The sequence below is a fragment of the Hyla sarda genome, chromosome 7, assembly GCF_029499605.1.
Source record: "Hyla sarda isolate aHylSar1 chromosome 7, aHylSar1.hap1, whole genome shotgun sequence".
Lineage (NCBI taxonomy): Eukaryota > Metazoa > Chordata > Amphibia > Anura > Hylidae > Hyla > Hyla sarda.
This window is the reverse complement of record NC_079195.1, coordinates 166,719,629-166,745,335: the sequence shown is the minus strand read 5'-3', so window position 1 is coordinate 166,745,335 and position 25,707 is coordinate 166,719,629. Positions and strand designations below refer to the sequence as shown.

The following is a 25,707-nucleotide window of genomic DNA, read 5'->3' as shown; positions in this document are numbered from 1 at the left end:
TGACGGGACCTGGCATACCCATCATCCCTTCCTAAATGCCACGTCCAGGGCCGATCCAAGACATTGTGCTGCCTGTGTCCAAGACTGAAATGCTCACCCCACCACCACCCCCCGCCCCGAAAAAGCACAGACACACGTGCGCACACACACACACACACACACACACATATATATATATATATATATATATATATATATATATATATATATATATACCGTATTTATCGGCGTATAACACGCACTTTTTAGGCTAACATTTTTAGCCTAAAGTCTATGTGCGTGTTATACGCCGATACACCCCCAGGAAAGGCAGGGGGATAGAGGCCGTCGCTGCCCGCTTTTCTCCCCCTGCCTTTCCTCGGGTCTAGAGCCCTGCTGCTGGCCCTTCTCTCCCCCTAGCTATCGGCGCCGCTGCCCGTTCTGTCCCCCTGACTATCGGCGCCGACAGCCAGGGGGAGAGAAGGGGCAGCGGCACCCATTGCCGGCGCCGCTGCCCCGTTGCCTCCCCCCATCCCCGGTGGCATAATTACCTGGGTCGGGTCCGCGCTGCTGCAGGCCTCTGGCGTGCGTCCCCTGCGTCATTGCTATGCGCGGCGCACTGACGTCATGCGCCGCGCCGTGCAGCGCATAGCAACGACGGAGGGGACGCACACCGGAGGCCTGCAGCAGCGCGGACCCGACCCAGGTAATTATGCCACCGGGGATGGGAGGAGGCAACGGGCAGCGGCGCCGATAGCCAGGGGGAGAGAAGGGCCGGCAGCAGGGCTCTAGACCCCAGGAAAGGCAGGGGGAGAGAAGCGGGCAGCAACGGCCTCTCTTCCCCTGCCTTTCCTGGGGGTATATCGGGGTATACACGCGCACACACGCACCCTCATTTTACCATGGATATTTGAGTAAAAACCTTTTTTTTACCCAAATATCCTTGGTAAAATGAGGGTGCGTGTTATAGGCCGGTGCGTGGTATACCCCGATATATTATATTTAACATGTGTATGACAGTCTTTTTATGCATGACAATACTGTATACCTAAATATACTAGTTGTGCAGTTGCCAGTTGTTACAACTAAACAAGGAGCAAATATTTCCTTACATTATTGTAACTTGACCAGATCGGGCATACTGAGACCAACAATACCAATAATACCGGTATACCTAGATAAATATTATCACTAATCTATATATATAAAACTCAACGTGTGTGTGTATGTATGTATGTATATATGTATGTATGTATATATTTATGTATGTATGTTCCACAAAAACTTTCAAACGGCTAAAGATATTAACATGAAACTTGACACACATGTTACTTATATGCCAACAACAAACTTAAGATAGGTAATTTAACCCTTATTCACCCCCATTTGCCAGGGGCGGGGCTTATGTTTAAAGTCCCATGCAAGTCAGTGGGAAATATGTGTTACTGCATAACTTCCAAATGGCTGGAGATATTTCGATAATACTTGGTCACATGTTACTTATATGTCCACTTAAAATATAGGATAGTTAATTTAACTCTTAACTACCCCCATTTGTGAGGGTCAGGGTTTTTGTTTAAAGTCCCATGCAAATCAATGGGAAATGTATGTTCCCATATAATTTCCGTACGGCTGGAGCTATTTCAATACCTGGTACACATATTACGAGTCTGGATATGAGGTCGGGATATGAGGTCGGGATATGAGGTCGGGATATGAGGTCGGGATATGAGGTCGGGCTAGGAGGTCGGGCTAGGAGGTCGGGCTAGGAGGTCGGGCTAGGAGGTCGGGCTAGGAGGTCGGGATAGGAGGTCGGGATAGGAGGACGGGATATGAGGACGGGATGGGAGGTCTGGATAGGAGGTCGGGATAGGAGGTCAAGATAGGAGGTCGAGATATGAGGTCGGAATAGGAGGTCGAGATATGAGGTCGGAATAGGAGGTCGAGATAGGAGGTCAAGATATGAGGACGGGATAGGAGGTCGAGATAGGAGGCTGGGATAGGAGGACGGGATATAAGGGATAACCTATAATACCGCCACACAAGGACCATTACACCACAAAGCGACTAGTGACTGGATAATTCCACTATACTGTTATTAAATAAAGTCCACTATATACAAACCAAGATTCCCCAACTACCTCACCCCTCAAATACAGTGACCATATAGAGGTATATACCAGCTGTATACAGGATCTGTATACCATATATGTGATTATATACAGGACCATATATTGGTATATACCAGCTGTACACAGGTTCTGTATACCGTATAAGTGATTATATACAGGACCAGAGAGAGTTATATACCAACTGTATACAGATCTGTATACCATATAAGTGATTACAATTACATTTAGGGACTCACAAATACATATTTTCTGATCAGCAGTGTCCTCCTTCCTTTTCTTCTCCATCCAGCTCAGACCGCCATGATGTCTTCTTCCAGCCAAAACGTCATCTCTTCAGCATCTGCATTTTTCCAGTGTTCTCCATTGCCAATGCCCTCTTTGCCATTTCAATCCCCCCCCCCCCCTGATCTCCTCTGTGCCATTTCAATCCCCCCTTCTGAGAGGGAGAGGGGATGAAATGGCACAGGGGATCAGCGGGGAGGAGGAGAATTGAAATTTCACAGGGGCGGGGGATCAGAGGGGGGGGATTGGAAATTGAGGTGGCCCCTCTGATCCCGCTGTGCAAGCTCATTAACCGCCCCTCCTCCCCCTGTGCCATTTCATTAACCCCCCCCCCCTGTGCCATTTCATTAACCCCCCCCCCCCCCCGTGCCATTTCATTGACCCCACCTGTGCTATGTCATTAACCCCCTCACCCCCCGTGCCATTTCATTAACCCCCCCGTGCCATTTCATTAACCAACTCTGTGCCATTTCATTAACCCCCTCCCCCTGTGCCATTTCATTAAACCCCCCCTGGCCATTTCATTAACCCCCCCACACTCACCCCCCCCACGTGTCATTTCATTAACCCCCCCACCCTACTCCCCCTGTGCCATTTCATGTGCAGGCTCTGTGATGACGAATGATGTCTCCCTACGTAACGTCAGTGTGTCCCGGGGATATCAGTGCCCGACAGGCAGCAGCACCAGCTCCCGGTAGCAGACAGGCAGTTGTGGGTAGACAGGAGGAAGCCCAGGCCTCGGAGGTGACACCCACTGGAGCTTCTCCTGCAGCAAACAGTGCGGTACTGCCCGCTGCGGAGACAGGACTTGGCTGCCCACACCCTAGCTGTGTCCCGTACCATGATGTGGTAATTAGAAGGAAAAAAATTTCAGGCAGCAAAGTGCTGCCCCTGAAAAGTGCCTCCTGGGACCATGGCCCCACCGGATCCCATGGTAGGACCAGCCCTGGCCACGTCACACCTCCATTGCACAAAGCTGGCAATTAACATTTTTAGCAATGCTGGCTGATAAGGGGTCTATTTCCAAAACCGGACCACGAATCCTGGAAAGTTATACCTCATTTTCATCTGGTTGACACACACTATGACCCTGCATACAAAATCCTGTACATCTCCACACTATAGAGCATAGCAAGTTCCTAGCCATTGTTCAATGCTTCACCAGGTAATATATGTGTGTGTGTGTGTGTGTATGTGTGTGTGTGTGTGTATATATATATATATATATATATATATATATATATATATATATATGCGCACACACACACAATCTTATTTTCTTCTAGGAGCAATGTTTAAACAAAATCTCAACGAAAATAAACTTTGTGTCCAATCAATAACAAAAAAACAAGAATGTGGAAAATAAATAAATATTATTTATTAGTGCAGCTATGCAAATTCAGATAAATATCAGCCCAAGTTTCAACTTCCATAGTAAATTATTTTTCGTTACATAACGTCCTTGTATTCTCAGGGTCAATCATAACTCATATATCACCGGTAACTCTGGTTTATGAAGTTTGGATGTTCCACCCCTTGCACTGTAAGTTGGAGAACAGCATTTTTTTTGCAAGCGTGGGAATCGGTTCCTCTTAGCCTGAATCATGCATTGTGTCCTGCTAATTATATCAGTTGCTTTATTTGTAGTTAAGGAATTAGTCATTCTTAGTTTTGTAGAGGCAGTGCTGGAGGTAGCTGTTGAGGGATTCTCTATCTCTTGGTTCTCTTTTTCACTGTGTCTGAATAGCCAGGCAATAGGGTCAGCTTGACTTTGAAGGGACATCAGGCGGGTACTGCTGGTGGACTCTTGTGCAACAGCCAGAACTTTGGTTTCACAGACCCTCAATGATGGTCTTTGTCTAAAGTGACTTCTTCGCTGACACTTGCTCGGTCTTAGCTGCAAATTGTCTGTTACTGTTGAGCAAGGCAATGCCAGTGCCTGAATGGACTTAATGTAATCCTCCAGTCCACTGTCCACATGGTTATCTGCAGCCAGTCTTTTACAATGCATCTTTACCTCTGTATCTTCACCAATATTTTGGAGCGGCTGTACTGAAATTAGGAGCTGAGATCTCATAGCTCTAAGGAAGAGACAGAATACTTTAGTATCTCAGCATAGCCATTGGGACAAGCATTTAAGTCGAATTATAATGAAAAGCATTTTTGCATAATAGATTTATGTGAGAATTAGTAATTTACCTGACATAAAATATATAACCTTAGTACATTAATTATAAAAAGAGGCACATATATGTATGTGTGTGCGTGTAATAAATATATATATATATATATATATATATATATATGCACAGCAAGAGAAGCAACTAGGGGTGAATATGCACACCTAGAGAGTAATGTCAAGCAAGAAAAAATTCCAATATAGCTTTAAGAAATATAAAGGGTAACTCAAAATCTACCTTTTGTCAATCCTAAAGTGCAATAGACTAATGTGTGCAAATATCACCAATAAACTGCAATGCCTACATAATAGCCAAAGTACTAATTGTGCAAAAATACTCTTAAACGCCTAAATATAAAGGATGTCAACAGATTTCTGAAATAACCTGACATTCTAAAGTATGAAAACCTGCCCATAGTGATGTTTCTGGGTTAGACGCATCTCTATTGGCATGTTTTTAATACTTAAGGATTCCAAGATATTTTAGCTGTCTTTTGACATTCTTTACATTCATGCTCTTATGTTTTGAGGATTGCTATTGTTTTATAGACTCAGCATTCAGTATATATTACATACTGCTGACACTGTTAGATAGCTGTTAGGGCAAGGAGACACATGAGACCTTTCATAAACTGTATATGGCTCAATGCTGACTGGCAAATAAGCAGGGACAGGGATGGGAGGGGAGCGAGGATGTATTCCAGCACTTAACACTTCCGGGGTTTGGGAATGCCTCTTAGACACTTGGCACAGGAAAATAAAGACATGTTTCTATGTTATGGGTAGCAAAGGCAGATATACTGTATGAAAGGTCCCATGTGTCCCCCTTCCATAACAGCTATCGAACAGTGTCCGCAGTTTGGAACATATATTGCAGCTATTCCCTTTCAGTGTTTTTGTTTGCTTCATATATGAAATTAATAATAAAGATATTCCTTGCTTAACATTATTCTCTGTGTGAGCATTTCATCCTTTGTTGCTTCTTTTACTCTGCATAAAACCAAAAGCCAACCATCTGGTTTTACACTTGGTTAAAGGGGTATTCCAGTATTTTATTTGACTATGCTACAGAGGCTGTAAAGTTAGTGTAGTTCTTAATATAGTGTCTGTACCTGTGTGTGACTGTTTTCTCACAATTCTTATGTGATTTTCACCCCAATATTTATTTTTAACAGCATACAAAATGACTGTTTTCTCAGATTTTTCCCAGGTTGCAATATGGCCGAGACCTGACTCACTAGTCAGCTGATGACAGGGAGCCTGTATGCTTCAATGGGTGGAGGGATCGCTTGGTGAGAGAGAGATCAATATGCAACTAATGCAAAAGCTGTAGGCACCCTGATAGAAAACCACAGGTCTTTTGAATGGATGCAGCTCATTTATGTTTCAATGGGTGGGGTGGCTGATGTGTGGGAGGGAGGAAAATAGACTTTTGGGATTTGTAGTCAAAAAAAGAAAAGTCAAACAGAAAATACTGGTTCACAAACAGCTAACCACAGTGTTATGATAATCTCACAACATAGCCCCAAGACAAGCATAGATCCTTCCTAAGCATGTCCATTACTGTCTGCCAGGAACGTACTAAAATCACCTTATGGTGGAGAACCCCTTTAACATAGCATCTACCATTAGTATGAGCAGTGTATAAATCCATTTTTTTTTCTAAATGCTACGTAGCACAAAATATTATTATGCTGATTTTATGTCACTTGACTCAGTCCATATTTTTCTACACATCTCCTTTGTGAAAAAAATTCTGGTATACTGCATTTTAACAATGATACATTTTGTACAGTTATAATAAATGAAACACTCTTACCTTCTGATGGTTGTATGCGTCCTTTTCCTAGTTCACTGAGTTATGTGTCTGTACTCTGTCAGGCTTTTTCTGATCTACAGTGGTGCTCGTGCTCCTTTATATAGCAGCTGCCAGCCTCTCAACTATGTTTCCCAATTTAGCATCAGCTGTGAACGTGAGCAAGGATGTGAAGAAGGTGATGTCTCTAGGGATTTAGAGTGGAAGAGGGGGGGGGGGGGGGGGGGCACTTCCAGTCTCTCACTGGCTGCAATGACTATTTGCTTTTCAGCTTTTTTATTTTTTTCCTGCATTGTCTGTTGAACAGTGTACCTAACAGCAGGATGTTAATGTGCTCTGTGACACGTTTTCAGTGCGCCTCATCTTCCACGTATACAATTGTAGATTGTACATCCTCACTATAAACTAACAACTTCCAATAAATCCTATGAAACCTTATACTGTCACCTACAATGTGATATGCTTGTCTTTATCATTACTACTGCAGTCATTTTTTTAACATAAGTTTGACAGATGCCATAACTGCACAACATGTGCACTCTTTCTCCCTCGGGCTCCTTTTTGTTACTATATTTATTCCTGCTCTTAGAGTGTGTTCACAAGTTCTGGTTTAATTGAAATAAATACAGTAAATATAAGAAAGGAAATGGATCATATATGGGAGGCACGAATAAAGGATCCATTCCTGGCTTTGTGTTAATTGCAATTAAAAACCTGAACCTCTGTCTAAAAGCAAGACTACCTGGTTTTACCCATAGCTACCAATCACAGCTCAGCTTTCATTTTAGCAAAGCTTGTTAACATATGGAAGCTGAGCTGTGATTGGTCGCAAGTGGCAAAACCAGATAGTTTGGCAGATTGATAAATCTAGGCCATTGTGTTGAATCTATGGACCTGCTGAAGAGTAGACATTCATATGAAACTTGTCTGAATAAAGATTTTAAGTGACTTCTACTATTATGTTGGGGTCTTCCCCAATATTTACTGACAACCACTTGCACCCATACTTCCCCTATTTTGTGTGATCAGCTGCTATGCTGATCTTTGATGTACTAGTGAGATGTCAATACCTGACATGTGATCGGGCTTCTTTCCTGTGACTGCATATTCTACAAGCGCCCTATATTTTATAGTTCTACAAGAGCAACCCTAGGAGGTGAACATAATACCACCTGTCATCTTGGCTTTATTATACCTAAAAATACTCCCACCTCAGAGCCCCCTGTTCTTTTTGTTTTTGTTTCTTTAAGTGCATAGTTTAACTTCTATGTACAATAAGCTAAATAATCTTTGCAATTATTACTAAGCTGTTTCTGAGCTCTTACTTTTGCTTAGCGCTATAAATAGATCCTTGAATGGCGCTTTTCTGCTGCCAAATATAGCACAGGTAACTATAGAAACTAGGCAGAGGTTGGATAAATAGCTTGGTGTAAACCTAATCCACTTGCCATCAAACCGTTCAGTCAAGCAGCTGTAAGACCTGGAAGTCAGTTTATACAAGAGTTTCTCGATGAAAATAATGTGCAACTCCATATCAGCATTGGTTTAGGAGGGATCGGTCCTGTCAATCAGCTTTTATGAGGAGGTGAGCTCTAGACAGGAAGAGGAAAAATCACTAAATGTCATAATATCTTGATTTTTTCATAGCATTTGATACCAGTCAGCATCCACCAACACACAGGTAGTCCTGACACTCAATGCCACCATGCTGAGATGTCTGCTGTACCTCCCCGCTTTCTGGTCAGGGCTTCTTCCTCAGTCTCTTTCTGATTCCTCTTCTGTGGCCTCTAGTCTGCTCCATAGGGGCTGCCCACAGGCTCTGGCTGATACTTATAGGGCCCGGGCACACATCCCACAGGTTTCTTGTCTGCCATCCTGTCACAGGTATGGAATCAAAGGCGAATGACCAGGGAGTCAGGAGTTTGTCTGGCGCAGAGAGGAACCATCAGACAGCCAAGTAAAATCAATGGATTTATTAGATGCAACGCGTTTCACTGCGCATGCGCAGCTTCATCAGGCATGACAAAGGGAGGCTGGTAACAGGTATATATACCTCCAGGAATTAACCATTAGAGTGCTTTTTGAAAAGAATTGTTACATAGAGTTACATATCCATATGACAATATATAAAAAAGATACATAAATACATATAAACAGAAATCACAAAAAATAGTAATAAGACAGCAATATGAAAGCACAATGCAATCCTATAAATATATATATAAATATATATAATTATCGCATGTGATGTGAATATGACCCCAAAACGACTCAAGAAATCGCTCCGCTAAATCACCGGTGCGACACTCAACAACACAAGTTGGATATTATTTCAAAAAAAAAAAAAAATATATATATATATATGGTATAAAGAGTCATGTCAATTGGTTCAAGAGATGGAAAAATTATTATTTAATTGTATATCGCTACCTTATTAAAAAATAATAATAAAATAAAATAATAAAAAATAAGTGACAGTGCGAAAAACCAAACCGCAACTGATCAGAGGGGAATGTATGAACACTACTTAGAGAATAAGATAAACTCAATTAACTAATGCGGTATTGAATACAGCAACCGGCGAAAACGCAGGGTGTGAATATTCGTACAAGAATCCGGATTAACAAACAATAAATGAATTAAAAATACAAAAATGTTTATATATAAAAAAGAAGAAGAAAGGAAAATCAACAAAACTTAGATAATAAAACATAAAAAATGAATAAATAAATACACCGTGGGGCGCTCCAGGGTGAACAGTACAGAAGGAGCAAGGAAAAATCAAGGTATGATGTTTTCAAAATTAAAATTAATTTTGTTCTAGTTCATTTTATATTTTATTTTATTATTATTATTATTATTATTATTATTTTTATTTTTATTTTTGGTTATTTAATTTAATTTATCCTGTTATCTTATTTATTTCATCCATTATTATTTTTATATATACACATTTTTTTCTACTGCTCTCCTTGCTCGGACATGGAGTATTTCCCTGATCGTGACCATGTCAGGAACTCCCTGATCAGCCAACTCTTAGGTGCGGTAAAAATTAACCCTGAACCACCTGGTGGCTTTGTTCCGGGAGCCCTCACAGAGGACGATCTAAGTAAACTGACGGCTCTTTTTAATAATTACGAAAGTTGTTGCAAGTCTGAATTGCAGCATAATTTAGATGTTTTATTTTTACAAAGATATCTTAATGATAGTTTTACCCCGAGGGGTCTGAGATTACCTTTTGAATCCTCTTTTCCTGATGATCCTCTTTTTACTAAAGAGTGGGATGAATTTACGGAAAATTGTTCTAGGGGACTTGTCACTCGTCTCCTGGACAAAAGAAATACATTAGTCCTTCATTATCGGGACAAAGCTAGGTCCATTAAAAATGCTCTGGCAACCTTTTCGGGTTATTCTGAATATCATAAACTTGAAGGACTTCTATCTAATAGATTACAAAAATTGGAGATAGAAACCATAAATAAAAAAGTACATAAGTTTAATCGTGACAAACAGGATTATATGTGTGGCCAAATACATAAATGGCCAAGATATAATCCTCAGAAACAAATGTCTAATAACACTTTATCCTCTAAAAAACAGGAAAACCCAATTAATTCTGTTCTTAAAACATCGTCTGTCACTCCCCTGGGTACTGATAAAAAATTCGAACATAGTAGAACTATAGTAAATTCAGCTCGTAATAATTCCCAATACTCTAATTCAAAAAATTCTAACAACAAGAAAAATCATATTACTTCTGAAACCAAACCATCAGCGAATAAATCTTTTATGCCTACTGCTAATACCAATACCAGTTGTAATCAAAAAATTATTACCAGCACTTGTATTACCTCTACCAATTCTAACACTAATATGTTTAATAACACTACCACTAATACTCTTTCATCACTAGACAGACCAGCACCTAATATGGTCTGTCCTTTGCTTCCTCCTCTCACTTTTTTGGATCCTTGTCATGGGTTGAACTCGGGTTCCGGGGCGGTGGGGGGTCTTTCTGTTGGGCAGCCTTGTAATTCTCTCGACTGCTCCATTGATCCCTCCCTTCTCACGGTGCACGAGGTTTCTATGTCTGACATGAGTTCCACACTCATTGATAGCTCACAATATGACACGCTTGACACCCCAGGGAATTCTACTCCTGTTTCCACCTCCTCATCTTCTTTTTACAATTGCCCTCTCACTACAGATGCCACTCTAGCGTGCAATGCCAATTTGGATGTACGCTTACGCACGATCACCCAGTATTACCCCCTCATAAAGACATCAAATCGAACACAGTCTATAAAAAGAAAGGAAAACCCAGAGGTTGCAGAGGAGGTCAGAGAAAACGCCAACCCACCTCTACAATTATCTCAAAGACAGAAAAATTAATAACAAAAAAAGAAACTATAAAAATTTTTAATCTATCTAACTATATACTTTCCGAAAATGAAACGAATTTACTCGCGAAAGGACTGTCTTTTTGTCCTGCTGCACGTCCGAACGATTTTCAGTTATTTTTAGATCTAAACGATTTTATTCGTAGATTAACATTGAGCCGTCATTTCTTTATCCAGAACAGATCGGACCATCAAACTACTAATACTCCCCAAATTTCGAATTCGGGAGTTTGTAATTCTAATATTGATAATATTTCAATTTCTGTTACCACACTAGTTGACATGACTCCAGCTCGTCATGTACCAGTAAAACCCAAATCTTCGTTTTATCCTCTACATAATCGTGGCAGCCATCTTGAGACTTTTTATCATATGGTCATGCAAGATTTTTCAAATTTATGTGATAAATCTGTTATTTTTAAGGAAAATGATAATTTAACTTCTGCTGAGAGAATTGCAATTAAATCCATACAGAACAATAAATCTATTATTGTTCGCCCTGCAGATAAAGGTGGGGGGGTTGCTGTTTTGAATAGGGCTGATTATAAAAATGAAGCCCTTAGAATTTTATCAGACCTTGAATATTATACTCCGCTTTCTTATGACCCTTCCCCTCATATTTTTTCACAATATTGTTTGCTTATAGGTGGAGCTACAGAAAAACAATTGTTGGATAAAAGGGAGCACACATTTCTCAATATTAAAAATTATAATTTACCTATTTTTTATTATTTACCCAAATTACATAAATGTTTAACCAACCCCCCTGGTAGACCTATTATTTCAGGTATTGGTTCGATTACTGCAAACCTTTCTCACTTTATAGATCTATTCCTTCAACCTTTTGTTTTACAATTACCATCTTATTTGAGAGATTCAGCTCAACTTATTTCGGAATTACATGCCCTATCCCTACCCCCCTATTATAGTTTTCTTACCCTGGATGTGTGCTCTCTTTATTCTAACATCTCCACTGATTTAGGTGTTCCGGCAATTAAACATTTTTTACAAGAGGACCCTTCACTTAACCCCAGCCAGTCAGAATTTTTACTGGAGTCCATTAGATTTATTCTTCTTAATAATGTTTTCGAATTCAACCATACCATTTATCGGCAGAGTAGGGGCTGTGCCATGGGGACTCGATTCGCCCCTAGTTACGCTAATTTGTTCATGGGGCGATTCGAGTCCCTTGTCATGGCACAGTCCCTGTTCTTTAAGTCCGTTTTTTTCTTTCGTCGTTATATAGACGACCTTTTTTTGATTTGGGTAGGTACCAAACATGAAGCTGACCTCTTTGTCCAAGAGTTGAACACTAACACATGGGGTATTAAATTTACTATGCATTATGCAGAAAATTCCATCCAATTTTTAGACCTTGACATCCATAAAACAGTCGATGGCACTATTTCGACGAAGACTTTTTTCAAATCTGTCGATATTAACAGTTTTTTACAGTTCGACAGTGCACATTATCCAAGCTGGCTAAGAGGGGTGCCTTTCGGCCAATATTTACGAATTCGTAGAAATTGTACCTCTGATTCAGATTTTATCTCTCAAGCTGAGGTTTTAAAACAACGCTTTATACAAAAGGGCTATCCCAAATCGCTTCTTACTAAGGCATATCTGAAGGTGAAAGATAAAAAACAATCTGATTTGGTTACATCTATTTCTAAAAAAATCCAGCTCTAATCAGCTTCTTAACCCCTTTAGATACAATTTTGTTACGAATTTCAATATTGAGGCATCTAATATTAGAAAAATATTAACTAAAAACTGGCCCATTATCCAAAATGATAAAATTTTAAACCAATTAATTCCCCCAGTCCCTAATGTCACCTACAGACGTTCCAAAAATCTCAGCAATTTATTAGCCCCTAGCAGATTTTCCGAATATCGTACACCACAGAATTCCTGTTCTATTAAACCATATTGTTTTCCTTGTAAAAAAAGTCGCTGCCTCTGTTGTGAATGGATTATCCAAACTGATACCTTTTCTTCCCTTTTTACACAACAAACATTCAAAATTAAGGATTCATTAAATTGCGACACCACTTTTGCTATTTATTTATTAACCTGTGGTTGCGATCGCCAATATGTTGGCCGTACCACACAAACGGTGCGCTCCAGGATGAACAAACACAGATGGAACATAAAACATGGTTTTTTGTTGCATAGTCTTTCCCGTCATTTCACACTCTCTCATCAAAAAAACACTGAAACCCTGAAATTAATTATTTTAGAAACTATCCCCATTCATTTACCTAATAGAATACAAAGACTTAATAATCGCGAATCCTTTTGGATTCACAAATTACATACTTTGCACCCTCAAGGTTTTAATGAATGTATTGATACAGTTAAATAATTTGATAATTTGGGATCTAAAAATTTCCCATCGTTCCATATGGATTAATTTTGAAAACATCATACCTTGATTTTTCCTTGCTCCTTCTGTACTGTTCACCCTGGAGCGCCCCACGGTGTATTTATTTATTCATTTTTTATGTTTTATTATCTAAGTTTTGTTGATTTCCCTTTCTTCTTCTTTTTTATATATAAACATTTTTGTATTTTTAATTCATTTATTGTTTGTTAATCCGGATTCTTGTACGAATATTCACACCCTGCGTTTTCGCCGGTTGCTGTATTCAATACCGCATTAGTTAATTGAGTTTATCTTATTCTCTAAGTAGTGTTCATACATTCCCCTCTGATCAGTTGCGGTTTGGTTTTTCGCACTGTCACTTATTTTTTATTATTTTATTTTATTATTATTTTTTAATAAGGTAGCGATATACAATTAAATAATAATTTTTCCATCTCTTGAACCAATTGACATGACTCTTTATACCATATATATATATATATTTTTATTTTTTTTTTGAAATAATATCCAACTTGTGTTGTTGAGTGTCGCACCGGTGATTTAGCGGAGCGATTTCTTGAGTCGTTTTGGTGTCATATTCACATCACATGCGATAATTATATATATTTATATATATATTTATAGGATTGCATTGTGCTTTCATATTGCTGTCTTATTACTATTTTTTGTGATTTCTGTTTATATGTATTTATGTATCTTTTTTATATATTGTCATATGGATATGTAACTCTATGTAACAATTCTTTTCAAAAAGCACTCTAATGGTTAATTCCTGGAGGTATATATACCTGTTACCAGCCTCCCTTTGTCATGCCTGATGAAGCTGCGCATGCGCAGCGAAACGCGTTGCATCTAATAAATCCATTGATTTTACTTGGCTGTCTGATGGTTCCTCTCTGCGCCAGACAAACTCCTGACTCCCTGGTCATTCGCCTTTGATTCCATACCTATCCAGGAGGGCTGCAGTGGACCTGCCTTCATATCTCTTCTGCTTCTAACCTTGTTGTGTGTGGGCGCACAACCAACTTTGGTAAGCGGCTTGGGAATTACCTTCCCCTACCCCCACCTGCAAGATCTACTGATCCCGCACATGAGGCGCCTTCCTTCCTTTCTCTAGATCCTGTCACAGGTGGCACCTTCATTACTTACCCCTGTCTTCGTCTGGACCATTTCACGGCACTTAGTAGAAGAAAATTTGGTGCCACAGCACCCTGCTTTTGACAGACAGCCGCTGTGACCTTTGTTTGCAGTGGTTTCCTGAATGAGAAACCTAGACTTCCACCGACTGAGACCATATTGTCATTCTGTTTGGGATCAAACAATGGTTGGGTATAGAGTATAGAGGCCTTGTGGCAGGGCCAGCCCTACAATGGGTCCAGCTGGGTCCATTGGACCCAGGCAGCACATTGATGCCCCAAGAAGATTTTTGACCCCTTTGCGACTCATTACAGACCTAGATTGTCATGGTGCCGCTCAGGTTGTATGGAGCAGACTCCGGACTCTAGCCTGCTTCGTACCCGGTGACCCCCCAGCTTTAATCATTCGCTGGGGGCCGCCGCTAATAGCCGATATGCGGCAATCGTTGCATCCGGCTATTTAACCATTTAGATTGCCACTGTCAAAAGTTCAAATCACCCCCCTTTTCCCATTTTCCATATAAAAAACATGTACACATAATAAAAATAAACATATTTGGTATTGCCATGTGCGAAATTGTCCAAACTATTGAAATATAACCTTACCAATCCCTTATGGTAAATGGCATAAAAGTAATAAAAAAAATACAAAATCCCAGAATTGCATTTTTTTTTTATGTCTGCCTGATATGCAATGGCATAGTACTTATTTTTTTTTTTTTTTTTTTTTGGGGGGGGGGCTGCATTTCCCTCCTGGACCAAGGCAGCACAATGTCTTGGGCCATTGCCTTGTGGTGTCTGGCCCACTTGATAGTTTGCGCAGCTCTTTACTCAGTTACTCATTCCCTATTACAGAAGACATGTGCATCTGACAAATGTCTCAAAAGAACAAGCATTAGCTGATATCTTGTTGTATTTCACAGGATTATTATTGGCCTGTTCGGGTGAAAATCTTCCCATGTAATATGGCTCATAGAACTAATTTTAGCGCACTGTGACATAAACAAATAAAAACAGTGGACACTTGTTTTACTTAGTGAAACTGAAATAAACAATTACAAAATAAAAGGTGAATTAGTGCATGGTCATACAATATTAAGTAAAATAACTTGTACTGTATATATGAAATGAGTTATGAACGTTTCAGAGGCCTCATGCCCCCATCCTCATGCATAGTGCCATCAACAAAACTGGGCTTTTAAATAGCCCTACTCACAATACATCACTGAAACTACTGCGTAGTGCTATTTAAGAGCCCGGTTTTGATCACTTCACTATGCCTGAGGTTGGTGGTGTGAGGCCTCTGAAAGATTGCACCTTTTTTTCTGAAATAAATAAATAAATCTACAGAAGCGGTTATGCAAGATTTCCAGAATTGTGTTTCTTAAAAAAGATTTTCTCACGTATGCAGGTTGAGTCTGTGTCAAACAATAACACATTTTTATTTTGAAAAATTACCTATTGTGAGACCAGTGAGAATTGTCTCTGTTCCAACATCCACTAGTAATTTTCCAGTTGTTCCTTTACTATTCCTGGGTTGGGTACATATTGTTCTGAATATAGTCATATTGTGCATTAAGCATTAAATTGTGAGTAAAAACACTTTCACATACAGTGCATTCAGAAAGTGTTTGGACCTTTTCACTTTTTATGTTCTTATCATGTTTTATGCATCATGTTAAAATAAAAGAGATTTAAAGTCGCACTGTTTATTTTATATGACTTGATCCTACATATTTTGGCAAGTACAACTACCTCTAGGGTTACATATATTAAACCGACACTTTTCATGAAGATGTCATGCAACTGCAATGTCATGCAATTAAGGGTAGAGTCACACACAGCGCATCTGCAGAGTATTTGATGCTGCAGATGCACTGCTCACAGATCGACTGCAAAGCGAGCTCCCTGCTGTGACCGCATAGCTCTCTGCCGTCGGCGCATCTGCAGGGTCAAATATGTATTCCAGGGAAAAAAACTTTTTTTTTTACCTATGAACTGGCTCCAGAAAGTTAAACAGATTTGTAAATTACTTCTATTAAAAAATCTTAATCCTTTCAATAATTATGAGCTGCTGAAGTTGAGTTGTTGTTTTCTGTCTGGCAACAGTGTTCCTGCTGACATCTCTGCTTGTCTCTGGAACTGCACAGAGTAGAAGAAGTTTACTATGGGGATTTGCTTCTAAACTGGGTGGTTCCCGAGACAGGTGTCGTCAGAGAGCACTTAGACAGAAAAGAACAACTCAACTTCAACAGCTCATAAGTACTGAAAGGATTAAGATTTTTTAATAGAAATAATTTAAAAATCTGTGTAACTTTCTGGAGCCAGTTGATATATATGTAAAAAAGTTTTTCCTGGATAACCCCATTAAGCGGTTGTTTCACAAAGCAAAGTTAGGAAAATCAGATGTGTAACACATACGGTACATTTATGTAAAGGAGGACGAATGTGCTGTTTTTTAACAGAGTAGTCTAGTGAAAAAGAACTTATCAGCTATCCAAGGATATAGGATAAGTTAGAGAGCGCGGGGAGAGTGCTGGGACCCCCGCAATCTCCTGCACAGGGCCCTGGCAGTTTGCTGGAAGCTGACAGTGCTTGGACCCCCCGCGATCTATAGCTTACCTGACAACTCCTTTAACCCTTAACGACAATGGACATAAATGTACATCATGGTACTGTGGTACTCAATGCACCATGATGTACATTTACGCTCTGCCATGACCGCGAGCACCGAACCGGTGCTCACGTCATGCCCGGCAGGTCTCTCCTGTTATCAGCAGCCAGGGACCCGCCGGTAATAGCGGACATCTGCGATCGCGCAGATGTCCGCCATTAACCCCTCAGATGCAGTGATCAATACAGATCACGGCATCTGCGGCAGTGCGGTACTTTAAATGGATGATCGGATCGCACGCAGCGCTGCCGCTGCCTGTCTCCGGCTGTCTCCAGGGGTCTTCTGCTCTCCATTTTACCCCCAAAGAAGCGTAAAAAAATGTATAAACATATTTGGTATCGCCGCGTACATAAGTCTGAACATCAAAATATATTGTTAATTATCCCGTACAGTGAACGGCGTAAACGTAAAAAAAAAAAAATAAATTTAAGTCCAAAATTGCTGCTTTTTTTTGACACATTTTATTCAGAAATAAATTACTAAAAAAAATTATAAAAAGTTAAATATAAGCAACTGTGGTACCGATAAAAACTACAGATCACACCGCAACAAATGAGCCCTCATACCGCCCTGAATACAGAAAAATGAGGAAGTTATAGGTGGTCAAAATAGGGCAATTTCAAACATACTAATTTTGTTAAAATATTATTATTATTTTTTTTTTTAAGCAGTGCAATTATAAAAAGGCATATAATATGGGTATTATTTTAATCGTATTGACCCACAGAATAAAGAAAACATGTCATTTTTACCGTAAAGTGTACAGCGTGAAAACAAAACCTTCCTAAATGTGCAAAATTGTGGTTTTCTTTTAAATTTTCCCACATTAAATAATAATTTTTTGGTTGCACTATACATTTTATGGTAAAATAAGTGATGGCATTACAAAGTAAAATTGGTGATGCAAAGAACAAGCATAATGGGTCTGTGGACGGAAATATAAAAGATTTATGATTTTTAGAAGGCGAGGAGGAAAAAACGAAAATGCAAAAATAAAATTGGCCTGGTTCTTAAAGGACATCTGCAGCACAGGATACAGGATAAGTGTCTGATCGCAGGGGGTCTGACCACTGGGACTTGACCAATTACCCCCCCTCCCCATACGCCCCCCTCTGCCCCCGTGATGTCCTGCACGGGCCACGCCTCTCCCATGCAGTAGGCGTGAACGCTGCCTCCCCACCTCTCCCATAGAACTGTATGGGGAGGGTTTGTACCGTTGACCTCAGAGAGGTCAACGCTACGTGCATTAGCCGCTCACATAGGGCGTCATTGTGGGGCCCCGTTTGGGAGATCGCAGGTGGCCCCAGCTGTCGGACCCCCCGCGATCAGACACTTATTGCCTATCCGGTGAATAGAGGATAATTTGTCTTTTGCTGCAGATGTCCTTTAAGGCCAAAATGGGCCTGGTCCTTAAGGGGTTAAGTAAAGTAACTTATATCCCTCAAACCAATTTTAGAAGAGAAAATAGCTGCACTCACCACTTCATTTCATCTGTGCTTTATTGTGAGTCCAAGATGGGGGTACACATAGCGGGTGCTTCCAGCAGAAAGAGCAACATATGTTTTGTGCCGATCAGCGCATCATCTGGCTCCTAACTTGACGCTTTAGATAAATACGAGTGAACATTAAAGCTAATGACATATATACATACACAATTCTGAGCAAAACAGAACATTAGAGAAATACCGACCCAGTAGAAGCCTGGAGGAACTTCTCGCACTGTCAACATGAGAGAGGGCAGCAAAAGTTCCCAATTTTTTCCACCTCTAGCCACCACCCACTTTAACATCTTTTTTAATGTTTGGTTAAACCTTTCTACCAGGCCGGCCGTCTGCGGGTGGTACACGGAGGTCTGTAGCTGTTTTACCTGCAGTAACTTACTGAGCTCTTTCATTACCTTTGACATAAACGGGGTGCCCTGGTGAGTCAATACCTCTTTAGGTAAGCCCACTCGGGAAAACAACTCCATTACCTCCTTAGCTATAAGTTTGGCCGAGGTATGTCGCAGAGGTAGCGCCTCTGGACTACCAGGATCTGTTGGTGCTCCTAGCGGATTTTGGCAATGGGCCTACCAGATCCATAGCGACCCGTTCAAATGGGACCTCGAGAGGGACCAGGGGACTACGGTAATATGGCTGGGGGCTAGTGATTGGCAGGTTGGGCAAGATTCACAATACCTTTCAACCACTTTATACACACTGGGCCAGTAAAAGCGCTGCAAATTTCGGTCCTGCACCTTCTGCTGGCCCAGGTGCCCCTAGAACATGCTGATGGGCTGACTCTAACACCAGCCTCCGATATGTTTTATGCACCACTTGGTGGACCACAAAACGCATGTATACAGTCTCGGCTCCCTGTTGTTGTGGTGCACCTTCTACAATTAATACATTTTCCCAGGCCCGAGATAGTTGGGTCCTGGTGCTGTACCAAAATTTTCTCCTGTAACATTGATGTCTGCTAACTCTGGCCCTGACAGCAGATCCTCCACATCTCCTACCATTACCCTTCAGTGGATACTACACCTCCTCTTCCACCGTAGTGGTAGTCACCCCAACTGCCGTTGCTTCTGACTCGGGTTCCCAGGGTTCCGGGGTCACCCCTGAGTAGGGCCAGTCTATTGGAGACACTCCTGCCTCGCAGGTCTGGGGAACAGAGACACGAACCCTGGAAAGTCTCTCCCAATTATTAATTCATACGGCAACTTCATGGCAACGGCCACCTCATGAGTCCAGCAGCCATTTGCTGTTGACAAAGTCACCAAGGCGGTTGTATTGTCTTTTAAGTCACCGTGTATACACTCCAGCCTGTCGTCCTGTGTACTCCGTGGGCAGCACCAGGTCGGACCTCACTAGTGTTACCATACTTCCCGAGTCTATTAACGCCTCCACGACACTACCTCCCACTTTCACATGGTAGAGGTGACCCGAGTCCCCTGCCCTGGGGACACTGGTGGCACACAATCTCTGAGCATACAGGGACATGGAGTGCATAATTGGTGTCCATCGGTTCTTCCCTCTGGGGACAATTAGCCCTTACATGTGCTGGCTCCTGACACCCCCAACATAGCTGCCTGGCAAGGGTGGGGACCTCCTGGGTTTACGCGCCCCCTCCCGCAGTTTTACGGTGGCCTCATACCTTTTTACCAGGTCAACCATCCCCAGTGCATTGCTAAGGGATGCCTGGCCAATCCAGTTTTGGAGGGAATAAGGCAGAGCCCTCCAGAACATATCGGCCAGGAGACAGTCCAGCATGGCAGTGGGATTCAATACCTCTGGCTGTAGGCATTTCTGCAGGCGTTGTAATAGGTCATAACATTGAGGCGTGGCAGGCTCAGCCGGCTTACATTCCCACTGTCATACCCGCTGAGCCCGGACCCAGCACAGACACTGAATAAATACCGTCTCTTACTTGACCAAGGCCAGGAGCCTTGGTGACACATATCGTCCATCCACCACGATGCCTTTCACCTTCTCACACTGTCTAAAAATCATAACGCTTAAAATTTTGCACCTACAGACCCATAAAACTTATTTGTGGGATAAAATTAAAGTTTCCATTTCTATGCAATGCACTTCTCGGTAAAAATTACACCTTATCTTTATTCTGTAGGTACATACGTTTACAAGGATACCCAAATTATGCAGCGTTTATTTTATTTTGCTACAAAAAAAAAATTATAACTACATGCACCAAAATTAGTATGTGTAAAATTGTCGTTTTCTGACCCCTATAACTTTTAAATTTTTCCGCATATGGGGCTATATGAGGGCTCATTTTTTGCGATGCGGTCTGTATTTGTAGCGGTACCATTTTTGTTTTAATGGGACTTTTCCATCACTTTTTACTGTGTGTTTTTATGGTAAATAAAGTGACCAAAAATGTACAATTCTGGTAATTATTTTCAGTGTACTCCATCGACCGTGCAGCTTAGCTAACCTTATATTTTAATTGTTCGGACATTTACCACATATGATTATTTTTATTTTTTATTACATTATTTTATTTAAAAATGGGAAAGAGGGGGGATTCGAACTTTTATTAGGAAGGGGTTCATTCACGTTTATTAACACTTTACTTTTATTTATTTTTTTGTCCCCATAGGGGGCTATACCATGCAATCTTTTGATTTGATACACTGCTCAATGGTGTGCTTTTGCTCAGCATTGATCAGTGTTATCAGTGCTCTGCTGCTCCAGCCTACAGAGTCTGGCTAGAGCATCAGAGGACCGATCGGCTCCACTGAGCTGCCAGGATGAATCTACTTTAATTTCAGCCCGATCAGCGATTCACGACATTAACCCTGGGTCCTGGCTGCCGTTAGCAGTCAGAACCTTATGGGTTTGAAGCGTGCTCAGCTCATGAGCACGCTTTGAACCCCGGTAATGGGACCAGGATGTACAAGTAGGCCCTGCATCCTTAAAGCGTACCTGTCAGATCCAACAAATATATATATATTTTTAAATATATCTCTCAATACCTAATCCTAACCATGTACATCTATTTTTTTATGTGTCTAGCACCTTTTATTTTTTATTTTTTATTACACTTTAAATTTAGCTCACTAGTCAGAATTCCCCTCAAAGGGAGGGGACGTGGCCTCACTGTGCAGGTCTTTACCCCCTCCCTCAGTATGCTGTCTGCTCACATCTCCCCTAGCATTAGCAAAACTACAACTCCCAGCTTGTCCTCACTGACAGTAGCGGGACACAAGCTGACAGTGGGAGGATCTTTCCAGTTGTTTGACTGGCTTTTTCAGTATGAAATACTGAAAATGTTCTAATTAAAGCAATTGCAAAACCTATCAAAAGTTTTTGTATCTGACAGTGCCCATTTAAGTACCAGGTCGAAGGGCGTACCCAACAGAGCATGTGTGGCCACCTTTGTGGGTCTTTATTAAGGACTTTGGGTTATCAAAACAAAGCAGGCACATAGCAACCAATCAGATCGCTTCTTTCACCTCTCAGAGGCCTTTTCAAAAATGAATGAAGCAATCTGATTGGCTGCTATGGGCAACTCTGGACAGGTTTTGATAAATCTCCCCCTACGTCTCTTAAAAAAAAAAAAAAGAAAAAGAATTCTCTCCCCCTGGCTATCGGCAATGGGGCAGCGGTGCCGATAGCCAGGGAGAGAAAAGGGGCAGCGGCACCCATTGCTGGCGCCGCTGCCCCCCCCATCCCCGGTTTTATAATTACCTGTTGCCGGGGTCGGGTCCGCGCTGCTTCTGGCCTCCGGTGTGGCGTCCCCTGCGTCGTTGCTATGCGCTGCGAGACGCAATGATGAGTGACGTCTTCAACGTGATGTCACTCGTCATTCCGCCGCGCCGTGCAGTGCATAGCAACAACTCAGGAGACGCCACACCGGAGGCCAGAAGCAGCGCGGACCCGGCAACAGGTAATTATACAATCGGGGATGGGGGAGGCAACGGGGCAGCGGGGCCGGCAGTCTCTGGACCCCAGGACAGGCAGGGGCAGAGAAGCCGGCAGCGACGGCAGGTCTCTGCACATGTAAAAGCCGCTGCAGTACATTAATTTAAAGCGCCCGCATTGAACTGCAGCGGCTTATCGGCATATAACACGCAGATAGACTTTAGGCTAAATATCTTAGCCTAAAAAATGTGTGTTATACGCCGTTAAATACGGTGTGTGTATATATATATATATATATATATTATATATATATATATATATATATATATATATATATATATAGCAACAGAAGAATGCAGCAGCACACTGCCAGCACAAGGATATAGGTGCAACATGAATATGCAGTTAAAACATGGAGAGCTATACAGCTATGGTGTAATAGATGCAAATGTGAAACTATGAAATAATGAGGCACTTAGCTCGCAAATTTGTCTCCGCCGGCGGTCAAATAGCTTGGACCGTCCCACCGCGATAAGGTAGCCTCCTGGGATGGACCCTACACTGTGAATATGCCTCTGTGTGAACAGTTCAGTAAGCATGGCAGGATCTGGAACATCTAAGCCACCTTATATACACACCTGATAGAGGTGGGTGGGGTGCACGGCCAACATGGAGGTAGCCACTCCCCCGTATGTGCAATACAGACAAAGAATAAGTCAGCCAGCAATTTAGTTGATACCAAACTATTATATGGACCTGGCCTACAGGTGCACGCTACTAGGCTAGATATACAGCAACAGAAGAATGCAGCAGCACACTGCCAGCACAAGGATATAGGTGCAACATGAATATGCAGTTAAAACATGGAGAGCTATACAGCTATGGTGTAATAGATGCAAATGTGAAACTATGAAATAATGAGGCACTTAGCTCGCAAATTTGTCTCCGCCGGCGGTCAAATAGCTTGGACCGTCCCACCGCGATAAGGTAGCCTCCTGGGACGGACCCTACACTGTGAATATGCCTCTGTGTGAACAGTTCAGTAAGCATGGCAGGATCTGGAACATCTAAGCCACCTTATATACACACCTGATAGTGGGTGGGGTGCACGGCCAACATGGAGGTAGCCACTCCCCCGTATGTGCAATACAGACAAAGAATAAGTCAGCCAGCACTTTAGTTGATACCAAACTATTATATGGACCTGGCCTACAGGTGCACGCTACTAGGCTAGATATACAGCAACAGAAGAATGCAGCAGCACACTGCCAGCACAAGGATATAGGTGCAACATGAATATGCAGTTAAAACATGGAGAGCTATACAGCTATGGTGTAATAGATGCAAATGTGAAACTATGAAATAATGAGGCACTTAGCTCGCAAATTTGTCTCCGCCGGCGGTCAAATAGCTTGGACCGTCCCACCGCGATAAGGTAGCCTCCTGGGACGGACCCTACACTGTGAATATGCCTCTGTGTGAACAGTTCAGTAAGCATGGCAGGATCTGGAACATCTAAGCCACCTAAGCCATATATATATATATCCCACTAATCAGCTTGTTATCCCCAGTTTTCAATCCTGAGACTGTTAGGTCTAAAGAAAGATAATTGTCTGTGTCCATAGCAACCAATCACAACAGAGCTTTCATTTTGTATTCTGCACTGTGATTAATTGCTATGGGCAACAAAGTAAATGTGTTTTTTAGACGTTTATGATAAATCTGCCATTGTTCTTTGGGTTTTCTTGGCCTCTGTTATTGTTCACTTTTATGTATTTGGGGGGGGGGGGGGTACCTATTTTTCCTGAAATATGTAACATTTCTACATACGTTCAAACGTGTTTAAAGACACCAAGACAACCACTTTCCCAATCAAAGCCTACCCAAAGTCCAGCCAATTGCTGCAGATATAGCTGCCTCTTTACCCTATATTTGCTGTTTTGATAATATGCTTATCATTTAGATAGATATACTTGGTCTGTTAAAGACAAAGAGCAGATCCCCACTCTGCCTGATTCTTCTGTAACATTTCTATAATATTGACCAATATGTTGTTTGTTTGTTTGTTTTTTTAAATCAATTCTAGAAATAGCAATCTAACATTTCTGAATAACATTTGGATCATTATGTGTATTGTTGATTTTATATAATTGTGTTTGCCCTGTTGACTGCTCACAAAATATAATGGAGTATTGTGCTTATTTCTGGCAGGATGTTGGAGGCCTTGTTGTAGAAGGACTTTTAAACATATCCTGGGGTTTGCGGCGTCCTATCAGACTTCAAATGTACGACAGCAATGAACGGATATTCTTCAGCTCCTGTGACTCATGGTGCAGGGACTCACAAGGAAAAGACAGGTATAATGGATACTAGTTTTTAAACTGAACCCCTTTTAAATAACAAGGCCTTGGGACATAAAGATATAGAAAATCTGTGAAATAAAGAGCCACATACTGTCTTTTTTTTTTTTTTCAAGAATACATTTTTATTAAGTTTTCACAGTATACAAAACCGGGCATCCCGGTAAACAGGGAGTAAACAATCAGGAAACAGCCTGAGTAAAGAATAAACATATGCAATCCGTCTAAATAGTCTCTCGAATGAAATCTTGCAAAGTCCATAACCTGCGGGAAGGAAAATGTAACTCAATAGTGACATGTCACATAAAAAAGAAAGAAAACCAATGGCACCATCAATCCGGCTGTGTCATCCCCAGGCCCTCTACTGTGGACACCTGTTATACTAGTTTGTTAGAGGAAGGAGAACAGAGGAGGTGCAGGAGACACCAGGCAGATAGGTAATGGAGTAGGGAGAGGAGGGAAAGGGGGAGGGAGGAGAAAGGAAAAAGAGTAATCAGAGGGAAGGTCGATCCAATGAGGGATGGAGCGCGAAGCTAGATTACGGGATGCTAACATATGGGGTGGATAGCCACTGTGCCCAGACATCCAAAAATTTGTGATATGAGGAATTACCAAGGGAAATAATCTTTTCATACGAGCAAGTTAGGTTCACAGCTGCTATGACATCTTGAATGGACAGAACTATAGTGGATTTCCACTGTCTCGTTAGCACCAACTTAACTGTGGCACACAGAATACATAAAAGGCCTCTAAACTTATGTTGGAATTGGTCAATCCCTATTAGGAGTAAGACCTGCTGCGGGGACCAGTTATCATAGTCCGGTATAACCTCATGGAATAATGCTTTACATGCCGCCCAGTAATCCGATAGAAGGGGGCATGACCAGAGAATGTGTAGTAAGGAGCCTCTACCCCCACATTTCCTCCAACATTCCCCCGAGGAGCTAGGATAGATACGAGCCAGTTTCTCTGGCATGTAGTACCAGCGGAGTGTTGT

At 41.5% G+C, this 25,707-nt stretch overlaps 1 protein-coding gene across 6 annotated transcripts in view; it reads left to right on the top strand.

The window, feature by feature from the left end:
- The window catches only part of RASSF4 (Ras association domain family member 4), a 227,586-nt gene that overhangs the window by 111,100 nt on the left and 90,779 nt on the right, over positions 1–25,707 (top strand). For all 6 annotated transcript variants that reach the window (XR_008846489.1, XM_056531234.1, XM_056531233.1 and 3 more), the window contains one exon: positions 24,562–24,707. Coding sequence is in view for 5 of the 6 variants with exons in the window: in XM_056531234.1 (XP_056387209.1) it covers positions 24,562–24,707 (146 nt within the window). In the remaining variant the exon portion in view is untranslated. The remainder of the gene's footprint in view (positions 1–24,561; positions 24,708–25,707) is intronic.